Genomic DNA, 19051 nt, shown 5'->3' on the forward strand with positions numbered 1-19051 from the left:
CAAAGGCCCCATTAGCTTCCAGGTGCCCATGACTTTTCTCCTGGAGACCACCCAGAAGTTTTGTACTCTTCTGGCATGTGTATGCTCATTAGAATTTGAGCCTTTGTCTGAGACTTACAGTATTTATTCCACTGGTTTTCTCAAATCTCACTCTGGTAGTTATGAAAAACAGGACTTCTAGTATCTAGCAGTGAAGTAAATGCTTAACAATGAGGACCACACAGAACCAGATACACTCGTTCAGTTTCGGAAGTGAAGTAGCTGGGAAGCTTTCAAACAAATCGTGTAAAATGTCTGTCTGACTCAACATTTTTTTCTGAAATATATATGCTTGAATCTGAATATAGTTTTAAGTAACCCACAAAAGACACTTCTTGAAATACTTGAATTATATATGCTAACTACTTGAGTGACTACTTGTATTGTATTGTACTTCTCTTATGGACCAAAAGTATGGCTACTGAGAATGCTATTTCTTTTTTACTCATTATCTACTCTAGTAGCAATCTTGCCTAATATTTTAGATTATCTGTTTAAAAATGTCAACCGTGTATTTCTGCTTCTGTATATAGCTTCTTGAACAAGGTACTCATTTGAGATCCCCCAAAAAGCAGAATCTTAACCTGAATATTGGTGTGCAGCTAGAAATACTTGCTATTTTCAGTACTTTCTTTGCTCTTTCTCAAACCTCAGTGCTTGCACGTTTTTATAGCACACACATCTTATGCAAGAGTTCATTCTAAAAGTTGCGGTTAACTCCTGTTAAAATAAGTAGTTGAACTACCTGTTGTGCCATACACTTAAAGCCTTGATTGTAACTTGTTGGGAGGGTAAATTTTCATAATGTCATTGATGATCATTACTAAGCATAAGGGGGGTTTGTTTGTTTGTTTGTTTCTTTTTCCTTCACTCTGCAGGGGGAGTTATTAATCTGTCAGTGCCTATAGTGCTAACAGCTACTCAGGAAGACAAAGAAAGACTGGATGGTTGTACAGCAATTGCTCTGGTGTATGAAGGTCGACGCGTGGCCATTCTCCGTAATCCCGAATTCTACGAGCACAGGAAAGAGGAACGCTGTGCTAGGCAATGGGGAACGACATGCAAGGAGCATCCCTATATCAAGGTGTGTGTTTAGAAGTTGAAGACATGGTACCATTAGCAGAACTGATTGTGGGGCTGCAAATTAAGTGAAGCTGATGTGTGTGTTGTATTTTGACATGAAAACTACTCTGAGAACTAATTAAAACATTTGAGCAGAAACCATGGTAATTTTTTTGGTTATATGCAGCTGTTGAATAGTCTGCACTTAGCGTGAAAATCTAATCTCAGTATGTACACATGAAATTACTTTTGAATGTATTGTAGAATCTGTGCTACAGAAGAGGGAACTTTGCCCTCTAGTGTGCCTAGTAAACACATCCTTCTGTGTGGCCAGATGGATCATCAAAGCTCCTTAATCAGCAGTTATATGCATTGTGAAGAAGAAAACTTCTATTCTGCTTGCATGTGGAGCACGTGAGAACTGCCTGGTTTAGATGATTTTGAAATAGGCCCAGGTCCTGGCGAGTTCATCGTTTAAATCTGGAGAGTTATTTCCCATTCATTGTGTTCAGTATGTTGTGTTACCTTGACCATATGTTTATGTCATAATGAAATACTCCAACTGTAACATACTCATCACAATGCTGTGTTTGGTTCTGCAAGCTGATGTAAATGTTGCATTTTAGCTCTGCAGAGCCAAAATATGTTTCTTTCTCCATTTGTCTCTACAATATCTTTTTATTTACAAATATGACTTAAAATCCAATGAAAAGAAATCAAACAAACTGCAAATTATGAGCTTGCTCTTAAAAGGGGAAAGCCTTTGATGTGTTCTGAAAGTATCTGTACGACTAACAGTTATACATATGTGAAAACTATGGATTTTCTTCTTTATTTTACTAATGTGTAATCAGTTTTTAAATTTATGTGTAATGACATTCTTTTATGACCTGAGGTTGTATTCAGGAGTATATCTGAAAAAGGACATCTGCTGCTAGACACAAGTAAGAACATTCTGGAAGATTTTCAAAGCCCTTGATTTGTTCTGTGCTGATGAACATAAGACTACCCCCTTATTGGAAACTTAACACTAATTTTAGAAACGCTAAGAAAATCTCATGCAAACAAGATTTGAATGACTTATTATAAAGCATTAGCAATTACAGAATGACATGGCTGAAACTAATGTATAAGATCAGGAACTATGTTCTTAGGTCTGTACTGGAGTGTATAGTAGTATCATGACAGTGTATGAATGTGTGCATAGGAGTATCATGACAGCACACGGAGCTAGTGGCCCTTCTAATAAATCTTTTGGGGTCTGAGAATTCCTGTACTGCAGAGTTTTTTCATCTTTATATCTTTATTACACCTTCCACCCACCCTGATAAGATGTCCAAGTCTGGTATTTTCTTTGGGAGGGGGGTGGTGACTGTAGTATCATTTAAGTCCAGCAGGTCCTCTATCTCAAAGCAAAAATAAATTGAAAAATCCACACCTGATTTTAACACCTTGGCTTGTGAGTTTAGTATGTAATGTCTTAAGTTACATTTGTTGTCATCTTTGAATTACATAAGGCTAAAAAATTATCAGAAATGTGTATGAAACGTCTAAGTTTTTTGTGGTTCCATCTTCAAAAGCAAATGTATTTTCACAGAAATCACAGAAAATTTAATTCTGTGGCCATTGCTAGAGTATGTTAAGCAGCTTACCATAATTATTTTGTGATAAAGGGTGAGGTGATGTTTGAAGATATCAAAAGATTTCTAGGGAGTGTACAATATATGTTGCCTTGATAAAGTGCTACTGTGAAGCATATCCAAAAGCTATTCTACTTCAAATATTCTGATTTTATTTGTGAGTTCATCAGAACTGTTTTATTTGTTACTTCATTGCTGACCAGAAGGCAGAGTGATACTGGAACTGCATTTGCTTTGACCAACAACTATGAAGTGTGCAACTTTATTTCACTTAACATATGAGGCTTTCCAGACACACTATCTTTTTTTGTCATGTAGCACTGTTGGTTAAGAATACTGGCAACTTAAATTTCTATATATTAAAAAAAAATCCTTTATTTTAAAAGAAAGGCATATGCCTAGACATTTATGCGTATCTCCTACACCATGGTATAACATGTCTGAACTACGTTACAGTGGGGGTTTTTTTGGTGTGTGTTTGTTTGTTTGTTTTAACATTGATGCTTGACTTGAGACTGTCAAATAAAATTAGATGAGAGCTCCTCCCTTGGTAAAGATGTACCCCCTTTTCAATGCTCTAGATGCTCAGGAGACGCTGACAACCAATGCTAACATGGATTTTCATTTCTTTTCTTAGATGGTTATGGAGCAAGGGAACTGGCTCGTAGGTGGAGATCTACAGGTCCTTGATCGTATTTATTGGAATGATGGACTTGATCAATATCGTCTCACTCCAGCTGAACTAAGGCAGAAATTCAAGGATATGAATGCTGGTGAGTAACTTTTTCTTGTTCTGTTCCTTCCTGCAAAGATTTATCCAAATGCCAGCTGCCTCAATATCACAGGGGCTAGCATTCTTTCAAGAACGAAGATTTTGATTGCCCTTAAGTGACAATATTTTCCTTTTACTTGTATTAATTTTTATGTATTTAGGCATTGCATTGCCTAAATACACAAGAGAAGCTGGTCATGCCTGAGGTTCTGAATTTTATCTTTCCATGCACGTTAGACATGCTACCAACGCAAGAAAAGATAACCTTAAAATGTGGTAGAATGTGATTTAAAAATTAACGGGTTTGGCTAAGACCGTAGAGTTATGGTTCCATGCTGAGTTTTCATGCTCTTATATTTTTAAGTCTGTTCCATGCTACCTCCGGGGAGCAAAGCTTGTGACAGCAATGCAGGTAGACTGGTGCAAAGTGGAATGTATCACAGTTAAAAACTGTGAGCTAACTGCTAGCTTTATATTGCAGAAAAAACAGTTTTTTTCACTAAAACATTTGTGTTAGGCAGATAAATAAGAGACCGAGTAATGTCATAGGGCAGCAGAGAACAACCAAACATACTGCTTTCATTGTGGCAGTGATTGGCAGGCAGCTGCTAAACACTTCTAAGTGTGAGGGAAGAGATCAACGTCAAGAATACAAACTGAGATTGGTCCTGAGCTTCAGTCTTTGTTCAGCGTGGTCAGTATTTCCAGGACCTGCAGGTTTGAGATACTCATCTTTGTTTTAGGTAGTCCCTAAATAAATATATTTGATACCTGAGAAAAACCCCTGTTCTCTGGATTTCATTGGTTCCTACCTGGGAAACCTCTCAGTCATGGTGATTTTGCTGTGTTTGCAGGGTGTCTTAGTTCATCTTAATTTGCAGAAGGGAGAAGTCCTGGTTGTGTCAGGGTTTTCCATCAGAGTTTAGAATATCAGTTAGCCTTGCTTTGTTCTTACTGTGCATAACCTCTACTGAGCTGTTTAAGTGAATAAAACTTATAAATGCACATTAAAACCCATTTTATTTGTTTTGCTGCAAACATGTCCATTTGTTCTCCTGATGACACACTGAGCATTTAAGATAGGTAGCATAGTTTGATTTCCTCTTAGAATATAACTTTATATTTTATGCTCATAGAAGTGAAAAATCCAGAGAGAAGATGATAGCTATTGGAGAAACCAGAGTAATTCTGAGGAAATCTCAAAAATGAAGGAAGCTGATTTATTTCATATGGTGTTTTTTATTAGTTTTGCTTATTGAGTATAATGATTTTATAATAATGTAATGACCTGTGACTACTGCTATTAGACTTGTTTAATAGAGTTCAGAAGATTGTACCATTTGAGGATTTTTCTGTGGTCATACAACTTCTGATAAAATAACTTGCTTTCCTTATATCTTTTGTCTGTTTTTTTCTCCATAGATGCTGTCTTTGCATTCCAGTTACGCAACCCAGTGCACAATGGGCATGCTCTTTTAATGCAGGATACTCACAAGCAGCTTTTGGAACGTGGCTACCGGCGCCCAGTTTTACTCTTGCATCCACTTGGAGGCTGGACAAAGGAGGATGATGTTCCTCTCATGTGGCGCATGAAGCAACATGCTGCAGTACTAGAGGAGGGAATCTTGAATCCAGAAACAACAGTGGTGGCTATATTCCCTTCCCCCATGATGTATGCTGGACCAACTGAGGTAAATACATCAAGAGTTTAAAACAGAACAAAACCCCTTTGATAGTGCACTAAACTCTTTCAGGCTATGCCTGATGCTTGTGCGTTGTTTTTTTTTAATGGAGAGAGGAGACAAATTTTCTCTGGGAAACTAGACTTTAAAGGCTCCCTCTGTCATCAAACAAAACATTCTTCTGTGAAAAACTTCTATATTGGAGGATTTTGCTGGAAACAGTGGGACATAATACTGGGTTTATGTGCTCCTTTCTTTACAGTTATAAGGGTATGATAATGAATTAATCCTTCCTTCCTCCTTTCTCACAGTCTTTTTCAGAAGGAATGATAAGATCTGTTAACATACTAAATAGTTGTCCTGAATGTTAAAATAGTTAGGTGACATCACTGTTAAGCAAAAAGTTTGTATATTAGAAGGCTATGTACAAATTGGGAAAAAAAAAAAAAAAGAACAAACAACAACAAAAAAACCCAACACCCCAACAAAACCTTCCTTATTTATTTTGGCAAAAAAATTTCAGAGAGAGTTGCTTCAAGACTTTTGTATGAAATTTCTCTGACAAAACTTTATTTAGAAGCCAGGTCTTGGGCTGGAATCCCTAGTGGTTTGTAGGAAGCAGCAGAGAGAATAAATACTCTTGCTTGAGGGCAATTGCTTTAGGTGACATTGGTTGTCCAGCTCATTACTCCCCCCACCATGAGTCACAGGAAGTGCAAATCCTGAGCAGGCTCAGGAGGCTAACTCTGTCATAGCTTTTTGATAGATAGGAGATCTCACCAGTGGAATTAGACAGGTGTCGCTTATTTTCTGTTGGCCAATTGACTGATCAAACAGAGCCTTCAGTGCCTTTCTGTCCAGAGAAAAACTGTAGTCCAGATCTAGCTGAGGAATTTTGTACTTTTGTTCTGTGGGGAATCTTATACTGTTCCCTACAGACCTTCTATGAGAATTAACAGAAATCTTCTACTTTGATTGTGTATTCATGAGCATATGATGAGGAACAAAATCCACGCTTATTCTGAAGAGTAAGTTTTTTCCAAACCTGTGTGGCACTTCCAGTGTCCTCAGAGTACATCCTGACAAAAATATTTGTAGCCAAGTAGTGAGGCACTCTTTAATAATTTTCCATAGGTCATTTAAAAGACGTTAGTACCAGCACAAGTGCTTTACAGAACAGCAGGCAGCTGTTACTATGGTTATCTACAGGATGGATGTGACCTTCCAGTCTACAAAGATTTTAATAGATGTGTTTCACAAGCATCAATTTAGTGTTTTTGTATTTGTAACATTCCTGATAATTATCTTGGAAGAAAAGAAACAGTTCTATAAGGGAAAATTGTGTATCAAAATGCAATAAATTCACCTCCTTAGGAAAGTATGTTCTGAAGTAGTATGGATGTATAGAAATGGGACAAGGGCAGTTAGTTTTATGTCTCAAACGTGATTACCTTATCTTAAATGTTCTTAGTCAAATAACTTCACTTAATCAAAATGGAGTTGTTATTTAATATTACCCAAGTGACAACATGAAACTTAAATTTCTTAACTATGCTAGAATAGTTTCAGAAGATATGCTGCTTGCTGCTGTGGTATGCTGAAATTTCATGTGTATGGCCCATTCTGTGTTTGTAACATAAATATTAAAATTATTAGCATAGCTATAAGCATCCAGATGCTTCCATAGCACCCTATATGCTTGAATAGCAGTGGAATCCATCATGTGTAATGTCTGGCTGTGGTCAAGATGAAAACTGATACCTGTGGTACACTCGTAACTCATGACTGATTCCTAATTTCATTATCTGACTACTGATTTGCTGAACTCTGTCTACATTGACTGCAAAACTTCCTCCTTGTTGAATGGTTTCTACAGTGATTAGTTATAACTAATTAACTATAATGCAGAACTAACAGTTTGTTACTACTATGAGAAATCACTTTTGAGCTTCTTGCCCAAAGCTTATTAACATAGAATAGCATGCACATTGACTGAAATATTAAACAGTGACTAAAATATGAAACACTGGTTCTGTTCTATGTAGAGATTTGCAGTAGACAGATGAGTATTTTTTTTTTTTTTTGTAATGGAAGGAACATTTATCTATCACATTGTTCATTTACTATAAAGTAGTGGCAGCAACTTCTGTTCTTTGATTTGTGGGTTTTTTCCTCCTGCCTTCCTATCTTTTTTTTCCCCCCCTTTAGTGCTTGACAGATGTTTACTACTGTTCAACTTGTGAAGCTACTTTACGCTATGTAGTTACTGGGTAGGCCCTTTAGTTTTGGGTACTTATTTCTGAAGTTAAGACTGCACATATAAGGAACTACTGTTACATACTTGCTGGGTTTTTAAACTCTTCTCTGAGTATCCTTTGGCATATACGAAGCTATGTAGATCGTACGACAATTCTTTTAGGGGAATAATTCCCAGTATGAGAACATACTGACATTTCCTGAAGTGGTGTGTTTTTGTTACCTAAAGTAATGTAATAGTTATTTTACTTTTCCTGTATTGTACAGTTAAATTTTCTACTGAAAATATTAAATATAAAACTGAATTAAGAAAAATTATCAGCAGTTCTGTAACATAGTAAGTCTAAAAAATGTCATAAGTATAATGTATCTAATAGTCTAGGATCTAGTAAATACTACAAACAGTCTTTGAGAGAAAAAAATCCTCTCACTGTATTTAGTAAGAGATGTGTTTCTAAATAATTTGGAATAATTTAATTGCTTGTAGGGTGCAAATGATTGAAGAGTCTGTGCAGAATTTACTTTGAAATATCATCTTTTTTTTTTTTTCACCTTCAGTAGTAACAGAGTTATAAGGAAAAAAGTAAAAATCAAGTTGTTATTTATGAAACCTCTCATTTTGAATTATGCAGCGAAGTAATGTGGGAAAGCTGTTTGCCAATATTTACAATACTTCAAATATTAGGTGGAAGAGAGTTGGTGCAATCAGGCAAAAATTCAGTAAAGCTAGAGTTCACGATTTTGACATTGGTTCCTCCCCAGTTCATACAGATATATTAAAATCAAATTATTTCAAAATGATCAGGAAAAAGTGACTTAAAAAAAAAACAAACAACAAACTATAGTTGATTCATCTGTTTTTGTCTTGGAACCTTGTGGTATAAATAGGCAGTCTTAGTGCTCTGAAAGCCTATTCCAAGCATTGATGTGCAGTGTGTACCTAGTGACCTTTGGGTCTCAATATTGATGCAGAAGAAGTGTTAAAGTTGTGCCTCAGACAACATCCTTGCCACATGAGCAAGGTGAAAATGCTTAGCATGGGTAGTTTTTCTATTTTAATGTGTAGATAGGTTGATTAGATCACCCATGCATGTGGTGTTTAAGTAGCCTATCTTGTCTTTCTTTGAGTGAGAAATCTGGCAGCTATCTATTGGTCAGGGTGTCTTTTTAGAGAAATTACTGTGATTAAAACAGAGCAATATATGGCTAGATCCCACTAAGCTTCCCAAAGCAGTTGCTTTTGCATTAATTTTTTTATGTGAAAGAAAAGGGATGGAGGGTTACAACATCAGGAAGAACTGAGCTAAGAAATGGATGAGATCCATCTTTCTTGCCCTGATTATGCTGCTCCAAACTGTGCTAAAGTAACTTTTTAAGTACCTTAATGTGCAAATGAAAAGGGGGAATAGTATGCCTTAGCTGTAAGTTTGGTGGTGATTTCACATAATTGATTCTTTGTTGTGGCTCCATTGTAAAAATCATGTCTGACTGGGGAAAAAGTGGTAGTTACACAATGCATGCACAATTTAAGGGTCATATTTTGTCCTTTTTCTTCTGTTAACGGTTTTTCCCTGTCTCTGTTGTAGGTTCAGTGGCACTGTAGGTCACGGATGGTTGCAGGAGCTAACTTCTACATTGTAGGGCGAGATCCAGCAGGGATGCCACACCCTGACACTGGGAAAGATCTGTATGAACCAACCCATGGTGCCAAAGTGTTGACAATGGCTCCAGGTCTCAGAGCACTGGAAATTGTACCCTTCAGAGTTGCAGCTTATAATAAGAAAAAGAAGTGCATGGATTATTATGACTCTGATCAGTAAGTTGTATTTTTGTTTCAAGACTTTTTGAGCAATAGCTGCCTTTTACCCACCACCCAAATAAAAAAATTGTTTTTAATTAAATTCATATTGCTCAAAGATGGCAGTGTTTGGATGTGGTTTTAGATCATGAGTGCAAGTTGACTTCAGCATGATCTGGGTGCGGTTTCACAGCACAACTAACCTGATCCAAGTTTAGCTGCCACTGGAAGCTCCCTTTTTCCTCCCAGGTACTGGAGTTTCTCTAATTCTGGAACATGCTGGCACAGATTGCTAAATCCATTAAAAAGTATTGCTATTTATTATAATAGTAGTAAGATTAGCTTTCTGCTGGTTTATCTTTATAAATATGCTTCTCAGGTGTGCATCAGACATGATGGAAGAGAAACAATGAGAGAGTGCAGCAGGGAGAAGGTAGTAGACACGAGAGGGTGACAAATAGCAGTTTGGTTTAACAATAATGTAAAATGATGCCCTAAATTGAATGTATGCCTCAGGGTTTTCAGCTGTGTATTGGTTTTTGTTTGTTTTTTTTTTTTTGTCTGTTTTGTTTTGGTTTTCATTTTTTTGTTTGATTGTTTTGTTGTTTTCTTTTTTGTCTGTTTGTTTGTTTTAAATTTTATTTTAAATCCAGTTACAGGACAAGTAATTTCACCTTCTTGTGTGTTTCAGTATTTTTCACTTGTGTCATAGAAGAGTCTGAAACTCACTGTATGTGTTGTGGTGCCAACAAGTGGGACTAGGAAGATGACTTGTCATTCTAGTTTAAACTTCTTTATTCAGATTATTGAACTGTACTTTTGTTTTACATACTGATTGTCAAGCAAGATGTGTTTCTAAAAAACTTGTATTCTGACCATTTCCTACTGCTTCTAACTGAAGGAGTACGTCTGTACAACATGGTTCATCTTTGAAAGCATGAAATCAGCATGGGATGGATTGATCTGTAAAAATGAACCCATCTCTTAATTCTTGTTCTTCAGCTGCTTATGCTGCAGTTACACAAAGTATAAAAGTCTCCAAGGATGCCACTGTGGCTTGTGACAGTCAACCAGCAAGTTCTATTCAGCAGCTTGTGTCTTTCTTACCATGAATTATGTTTATTAGTAGATGGTGTGCTGGCTTAACCTTGATTGTAAGTTATGTAACTGCTTTATATTTCAGCAGTAAATTCCAAGCACCTGAATTAGTCTGCTTTTATTTTCAAAAGCCACAAAGTATTATAGTCTCTTGCATAACTAAATATAACTTTATGTTCTTGTGTTGTTTGGAAATCATAAGCAGCATGATAAAGGCAAATCTGCTGAAACCTGACAAGAATTAAAATAGTTTCACTGTGTATTACTCTACGATGTCCATATGTGTTTAGAAATTTGATGATTTGCTACACTGCAGATGTTTTTAAATTGAAGCTAATCAGGGAGGCTTACTTAGTAGTTGTAGTTTGCTAATGATGTTCTTCCTTTGTTCTCCCTCCCATATAGGCAGCATTCCAGCGTAAGGTTCTCCTTAGTGCTGGGAAGCTCCTCTTTGGATGGCATTGCAGCCGGTTTTGTTATTTTTTTCTCCTCAGGTGAAGATGTTAGAGTAGCATCAGATCAGACCTATGCCCTTATACATATGGTATTTTCATTAGGATGAATACAATTGGAGGGAAGGATACTCCTAGAATATATGACATGAGAGTCTTTTCCTAAACTTAATGCCTCTTAGCTAGCTGTTGAACACTTCACTACCTTTGTGCCTTTCATTATTTGTGATGTATCTAGAAGTCCTCATTTCTGTGCACAGTAACTAGATTGTGATGGCTAGTTTTATGCAAACATGTACATGTATACATTATAACATAAGGTTCAAAAGGCTATTGAGTATTGGTCGTTTTTGTTGTCCAATTAATTCAGCAAGTTTTAGAAGATAAATACAGAAAGACTAAAGTGAAATAGTTGTGCCGGTGTGTCGCTTAATAATTTGGAATAGAAGGGGAGTAGCAGTGTGAGAAGCCAGAATTCCCATTGCATGGAACAGAAAATCTTTGTGAAAGAATATGGATCCTGTAATCATTGATACTGTACTCTTAGCAGGATAGATCTGATTTAGATAGAGAGTAAAATTGTATCTCTGTCATTAGCTAGAGCTAATTATATATAACAAAAAGGTATCTATGGTAGCAGGTTTTGCCTTTTGTCACAGACTGCATTATGCACACCCTATTATCCTTTCACCATGCCTGTGGGCATCCTTTGGTTTGAGGCATTTTTCTTACGTTTCTGTCACTGTTGTGGATAAAAGACCATGATGCTATTAGTTTGCAGTTTTGCCTTGCTGTTGTCGGAATGTAAGACCATTTGTCCTGTCCTTCCCTAGATGCTGTTTGTAAGCTGGACTGTTTGGTGGACTGGAGTGTGGCAGCAATCCTCTAGATGGCAATGCAGACACATGCAGACTTCCTGAAGAGACAGCCATTATTACTCCTGCTTGCCATAGACAGAACACTGTGGTAGGCTTCTGACAGTTAGAGCTTGGGTGGGTGCAGCTGGCTACATTTCAAGATAGTCTGCGTAATGCTGAAAATGTGGCTGACTCCTGGACCATGTGGTTTTTGACTCTGTAAGGAGGATGGCAGGGAACAGAGGATTGTCTGGAAATATGAGAGGATCAGTACTGGTAGAAGATCCTTGGGTGTGAGATAGTGATGTTTGTGGAAATCTTTTCTGAGCTCACCACTTACCTGGAGAAAAACACAGCTTGAAAATATGGGGAGGAGAGTTGTATGCATAGAAGCATTGCTCTAACTTGTTTTGGAAATAACTTGACTTCTATTGTGCCTTTCTGAGTTCTTTGAGGCTTGGAGACGTGACAGCCAAGTAGACAATTCAAAAATTTAAATCACTAATGGATTCGCATAAGGTTATGGCAAGTTGTTTCCCATGGACTGAGCTATAGCTGAGCTGCATGTCTTAGCTGCTGAAAGTAGTTATTTTCTCCCAGATTGGTCACCTCTTCTATTCTTTCAGGCCTCCTAATCTCCTCTATCTGGACAGGTGCTTGTGAGAAGCTGTAGTGGACACCATCTGCTACTTGGGGGTGTCTCTAATTTGGCAGAGTTGGATCCGCACCTGGTGTGGCAGCAAAGACCTGTAGAAGTTGTTGCAGTTGGGCTCTTTGACGTTAGTGAATTACCTTTTTGCTTCTGAAGGTAATCCCAAGCCATAGGGGTGATGGGGGGATTAATTTTTGGATGGTGGTGAGAGGTTAACAAAAGATTTATCCAACTGCCAGAAGGATGTTTGAGAAGTTGGGGCTGCAGCATTAGCAGTGGCAGAGAGATACTTTACTTGTGATATCTCTAAACATTTCAGCTTTTACAAGAATGTTGTAACACTTGCTGATAGCATTCCATGTATGCCTGTGGGGGTAGGTTTTCACATGCTGGGTTGGTACTGGTCAGCTATGTACCATAAGATACTGGGCAACTGTGTGATACCTTGCTGTGGCTAAGTTGCTCGTGATCTGATGTCAAGCCTGGGAAGCATCAAAAAGCCTACCACTGGCCCTGCCTCCAAATCAGTAATAAAGGCCCTTATTTCTCAGGTGTGTTGTGACTCTGAGAAGTCATTGTTCTTAAGGTCTTCAGCTTCCAAAGATGTCCATGCGAGTCCAGTTTTGTGGCTGATATAGAAGTTAAATTTGTTTCTCACTTCCATTAGTATCCTCTAGAATGCATGCTGCCTTTGGAGTTTCGGTTAGACCTGGTATCTCTGCTTGGAACCAGTCTGGAGAACATGACTGTTAACTTTGAGTGCCAGGGCCTCGCACTGCTGGTTAACAATGTTGAGCTGCTGTGGTGCTGTGTTGGGGCTGAAATCACTTGGCAGCAGGTGTATTGACATGTACTACTGTTTATAAGGAAAGGCAGGGATATCCTGGTTGCATTCAGGGGTAATCATGGATCATTGTGTGTGAGGAAAAGGGGTAAGAAAAGACTGATGTAAAAGCCTTTATACTAGCTGTACAGCAATTGTAGTTGCAGAGTGGTGCACAATGTTTAACTTGTATACACTGTTGGACTAAAGTTACCCTTTAAAATATTAAGACCTGTGAACAACCAATGATGTGAAACTATATTTGTATTTTAGGTCATGAAGCCACCACAATTTTTAATTTGTTTTGGGCATCCTAGTACTAGGCTTAGCACCTCATGGGACCGAAGTCTTAAAACATCTTTTTGTAAAAGGTGTATCTAAATCTTAAATTTAGAAAAGAGATTTGAAGAATACATTTGAAGTGGTGTATAGCAGCACAGGTAGAGCTAACTTCCTTACTTTTTTTTCCCCCCTTTGGTCAAAATGAGGATAATTAAAAAGAAAAAAATATCCCTCTTTATTGTTGCTGAAGGCAGATAGCAAGCCTAATCTAAGTTTCTGCGGGAATCTTGAGCATTTCCACTTGCACAGGATTCTAAAGAAATAATAGATCTAGAAACTAGCGTGAATATTGGTACAGACCTTTGCTTATCATAGTTTTTACCCTTCTAGATTTCATAGAACTTTGGGTCAATAATTTAATATGTCCAAACATGTTTTGGTAAAGTTTATAGGTAGAATTCTATTTATAATGTATAAATTCCAAATGAATGTCTGATTTGTGAGCCACTATTAGACTGAAGTATAAAGAAAAAACAGCCAAAGAACCAAGCAACCAACAAAAACGACCACCACCCCCCAAAAAAATCCCTACCCAATGCTGAAATCCCTTCAGAAAAAACAGTTAGTGTGTTTCTTCAGCCAAAAAAGCTTCTCAAACAGTTACCACAGACAAGTGTAATTTGGAATTGGTGGTTTAATAATAGTAGTTGTTTGGGTGAACAGTGATTCCCAATTCTTTACAGAAGATCAGTCCTATAAAATGCAGCCACAGGCTGCTGCTGAGAAAAAAACTCAATTAAGAAAGGAAATTAGTCTGGCAATTAAAAAAGCCACAGCAGTGTCTGGAAAAATGGTTGGTGTTGTTTTTTGGGTTTTTTTTTGTGGTGTTTTTTTTTTTTTTTTTTTTTTTTTTGTCCTGAAAGAAAATTGATGAGATCATTTTGTCTAGAAGAAACCCAGAAGTCAGGGTACTGGAACAGACTGTTAGTGCTTTTTGTAAATTGTGAATGAAGCATGGGTATCTGTGAAGAGGAGAGAGTTTAACTTTCGGTAGTTTATTGCCAGAACTGTTAATATGGTTGTCATGACTGCTTTAATACTATCAAGTCAAGGGGACAGCTGTTCCAGCCACACTGTTGGCAAATTTGTTTGGTGTGATACCTAATTTTTAAAGTGACAGTAAGAGACTGAGATAATCACACTTCACTGTCCTCCTTGATTTAACTATGTGAAATACGGTTTCTCATTTAACGTTAGTACATAATTTAGGATACATTGAAACACTACAGCAGCTTAGGAGACTTAAGCCCTCCTGCCAGTCAGAAAAGAATTTCATTCACAGCAGGTAAAGGATTTACTTTGCATATGTTGATATTAGTCACATTTTTATGTTCTACTTCCACAAAGCGTTTGCTCATGGCCAGTTAGGTTTTGAACCCAGTTGGTACTAGCTGGTTCATTCAGCATCATGGGGCATTCCCAAGGCATAACAGACTGACACAACAAAGACTTGACACTGTAAGGGACAACATTCTGTTCCTGTAGGACTTACGGTGTAAGTTATGACTTAATGCTGCAAAGGCAAATTTAAATTCAGTGAAAATCCTTCTGAAAAGGGTTATAAGGTTAGATTTCACCTCATCACAGATCCTACTCAGGAAGTGTGAAGTTGGAGAAGAAGAATTGTTGAAGAACTGAATCCCAGATAATGAGGATGTTAATTGTCCTAGGAATTAATCAGCTGAGTAGAACATGGCAATTGTTTTGAAGCCAGACCAGGGTGAATAAGTAATGTCACTGTTTTATTGCCATACATTTGTTTCCAAGCCCCATATTTTTATGAATAAGCAAAACTATGAATGAATGGTCTGTACTTTTATCATGAATCTTGTATATAAGAGCAATTTCTTAAGACATTGAGAGCACCAGACATTGCCTACCACAGAGAATGGGAATTCCAAGAAGGTTGTTTCACAGTGCCAGATACCCTAACAGAAGGTTGGGGTTCCCAAGATTATGACTGATCTTTGGTGGTCCTAAGTGAAAATTCAATTATATAATATATTTTATACTTAGATTAAACCCGTATGGAATAATTGTTGAAGTGAAAAAATTATTCTCTTCAGTCACTGTATTAAGGTGCTATACTGACACCTCAGGGATACAGCAGAGGTTTTCTGTAGGGCTGCGAGCATGTTCATGCAGTTGTTTCCCACTTGCAGACAGGTGATGATAGCTTTGTTTTGTCATAAGAACTGTATGGTTTTTTAAATCTTAGCCTCACACACTGCTCTTAGAGTGTTTGAGCTAATAACAAAGCATAAAGAGCTATTGTTGTTGGGGTCACTTGTGGTATTATAGTAAAAACCAAATGCTGAATGCACAAAAAAAGGGGAAATCCATTTAACAGATTAAAACATTAGTCTTTGTAAAAGAAAGAAAGGAAGGAACTGATGTATGAATTCTTAATCTTCTGTGCATGGTTTGTAGTGTCCTTTGAGTCTGATGCTCAGTCAGTGTGAGTAGTTTGAAGATCAATTAACAGCACAAACTTGTTCCTGTGCTATTCTGACTAAATCACTGCTTTCCAAATATTATCTTGTGCACCTATGGGTGTCTGTATATACATATAGCTCTGTGTGTGGAAGAAGGACACAATCTGAAGTGTAAGAAGAGATTGCTTTTCTCCTTTTGCTAGATGTGTGAGAGCACAGCAAAGTTAGGTATTTTCTGTTTGCCTAGACCCGTTCTCCATAAGTAAGGAGATTTCACAGCATGTGTATGTAAGGATTTTTCTGCACTGTGAGTGTTATAGGGTTTTAGGATGTCATGCCATGGAACAAATAGCAGTCTCAATGTAATATATTTCAAGACTGGTTCTCTGTTGACAAGTTTTTGTTGTGGATTTATTTCTGCCTTTTTTCCTCTTTCTTTTGCGGAACGCTTTTAATTGCATTGGCACCAAATATTACCTCAATACTAGTCAAACTCAATTGGTAGTAAGAAGTCAAATCAATGTCACAAGCATTTACTAGCATACAGTATGGTTCAAAGAAAGCTAATTCCAGCAGACACTGAATAAAAATTTCAAAGGCACTTTCCATGATCAGGAAAGGCTTAGGTTAAGTTTAATTGAGAATCATTTTACATCTCACTTGAGAGTGGAATTTGGCTTTGGCATTTATATTTCATAGCAGCTTTAATGGTCAAATGTTGCCCCCTCTCATGTTCTGCTCAAATACATTTCATGTGGAATAACTTCTAATATCCTCCAAATTAACTGTGAACAAAATTACTTGACTCTTCTTTCTGGTTTCTTTTTCCAGAAAAGCAAATTACTTAGACTGATATGTTTTATTTCAAGATGCTTGTGGTTCACATTGCACCACAGTGCTAGTACTGATAAGGCATTTCTGCTTAGTGGAAATCTCAGTTTCTGATATTCAAGAGATTTTGTTTTTACCATTAATAAAGACAATGAGTACTGAGTAGTTATTCAAATATTCTGTTGTAGGTATGAAAGTGGAGATTAAACTGGAAATAATAAAATTGCAAATGCAGTATTTTTTAAAAAGGCAAAAATTACTGTGTTGCTTCAACATATAGTATACATTGCCAGAGCTCTATTTGAGTCATTTTAGTGATTACTAATTAAGGTTTTTTTGTTGTGTTGTTTTGTTTTGGTTTTTTTAAAGAAAAACCTATTCAGAAGAGAGGTTTGAGATAATGAGAGGACATCATTAGTACTTTCATACTTTTTGATAGTGTTTTTCAAACATTTTTAGAGATGTTATGAGACACTGAATGTAGTATGTTTCTTAAATGATCCTCGCTTACTTTTTTCTTTCCTTTTCTTATAGTTTCTGTAGATCTCAGTTGCTTCTTTTCATGTTTCTCTCTTTCTTGCAATCTCCAATTCCTAGAGCTGCTTTTAATGAAAGTAGGGGCAAGAAGAAGCTAAAGGAATTGGGTGTCTTCTTGAAGCAAACTTACATGGCATGTCTAAGTTTATTGTCTTAGTATGTTTATTTTGCTTGTAGGGCATGGCAGGAAGTTTCATTTTTTCCTGAAATCTTAACAGGCAAAGGAGGGGATAAAGCAGCTAACTTCTTTTTTTAATGCTCAAACTTTGGTATTGCTACCACACTGGAGAAAAACACACATGGAGAAACGTTATAGCAGTTGCTTTACTCTTCTCTTCCTGATCATCTGAAGACTTAGTATTTTTTCACTAGAATTAACGAGACTTATCAGTTCCCCACATATATTTTATAGAAATAGTTCTTTGCAAAGAACGCAAGTTACCTTCAAGCAGTGTTTGTGATCAGTAGGAATCTCTCTGCGAAGGAATGAAATTTTCAGGTGTTATAAATAGCAGTGACATAATTTTTTCTCCCATGGGCTTATGTCAACTTTAAGTTTTCATTTTTATGTAATTTATATTTTTCAGAATTGAAGCACAGTGGGGTTTTTTGCCTTGTAACACTTCAGGAACCCACAGTCTCAATTTTAGAGCAATAAGGAAAGAGCATGTATGGTACATTTACACTGCTGCTATGTACATGTATACAATCCAAATCAAAAAATTATGGAGCTAGTGGTTTTGTGAAAGGCAACTGTGGAATGCTTTCTGCATCTTGCTAACTTCCATACCCTACTGAGCATAGCTCAGCACTTAGAGCCAAGTTCTGCCCTCTGATGCACATGCTTGGCTCTTGTTTCTATCTAAGACATGTGCATCTGAGATCAATACTTGGCTTTTCTTTCAAACAGACAAATAAAGAATGAGTAATGCATGCATGTTGCAAATTGAGCAAAATGGTACAAGTAAAATTGCATATTTAAGAATAAATTTTTTTTCCTTTGGAGCATTTGGTAAAACTCTATCATTCGTTTCTTGCTTCTTACTGTTTCAGTCCTGTGCAGGCTAAGAGTTTAACTTGTGCAGCTTTTGTTGCTTATGACCTCATACCTGAGAAGTTAATATTAATTTAGATTGTCACATTATCAATAATAAACAATCTTGATCTGGGTTCATTTGTGCATTTTTCCATCTGTGTTCTGTTTTTTAGGGGAAAACATATTTAAAAGAAGGTAATTTTATTATTCTCTTGTTTTTTTCTTTATTTTGAACTGTATGGTCCACATTACTGATATGCATATATATGTATATGCATGCTCAGTGGCTTACAATGGCTCAGCAGTGGAGCTTGCCATTAGACTCAGAGGCTTTTACTTTCTCTGTTCTGCAAACTGTCCTTCACTAAGATTTTGTGCAATGTTGTTTTTCTACATTCTCTAGTGACACTGAAATGACCTTCAACCAGCACGTAGGATGGGTCTGCTGCCATGGCAGGGCGAGGTGCAAAATAGGATGGCTGCTCTTGCTTGGCAGAGGGCTGAGACAGGAGGTGGAGGAGACAGATTTCTCTCAACAGCAGTTCTACTTTTCCTCATAGAAAACAAGCCAGGCTAGGTAGAACCACAGACTGAATTCAGTCCACAGGAGATCAATTGGACCATGCTGCTAAACCTCAGGAGTTACGCAAGCTGAACATTGTAAAGGGTGTATATTCTAGAGATTTACTGGCATTGCTGGCCAAATGTCTGGAAATGACAGTTGCTATACAGCATTATA

The 19051-nt window shown here is 37.1% G+C and overlaps 1 protein-coding gene across 1 annotated transcript in view; it reads left to right on the forward strand.

The window, feature by feature from the left end:
- The window catches only part of PAPSS1 (3'-phosphoadenosine 5'-phosphosulfate synthase 1), a 54969-nt gene that overhangs the window by 27648 nt on the left and 8270 nt on the right, over positions 1–19051 (forward strand). Inside the window, exons 8-11 of the mRNA XM_032997698.2 lie at positions 918–1123; positions 3379–3514; positions 4936–5204; positions 9038–9267. Of these exons, the coding sequence (XP_032853589.2) occupies positions 918–1123; positions 3379–3514; positions 4936–5204; positions 9038–9267 (841 nt within the window). The remainder of the gene's footprint in view (positions 1–917; positions 1124–3378; positions 3515–4935; positions 5205–9037; positions 9268–19051) is intronic.

This window comes from Tyto alba, unplaced genomic scaffold (assembly GCF_018691265.1).
Source record: "Tyto alba isolate M040663 unplaced genomic scaffold, T.alba_DEE_v4.0 Super-Scaffold_23, whole genome shotgun sequence".
Lineage (NCBI taxonomy): Eukaryota > Metazoa > Chordata > Aves > Strigiformes > Tytonidae > Tyto > Tyto alba.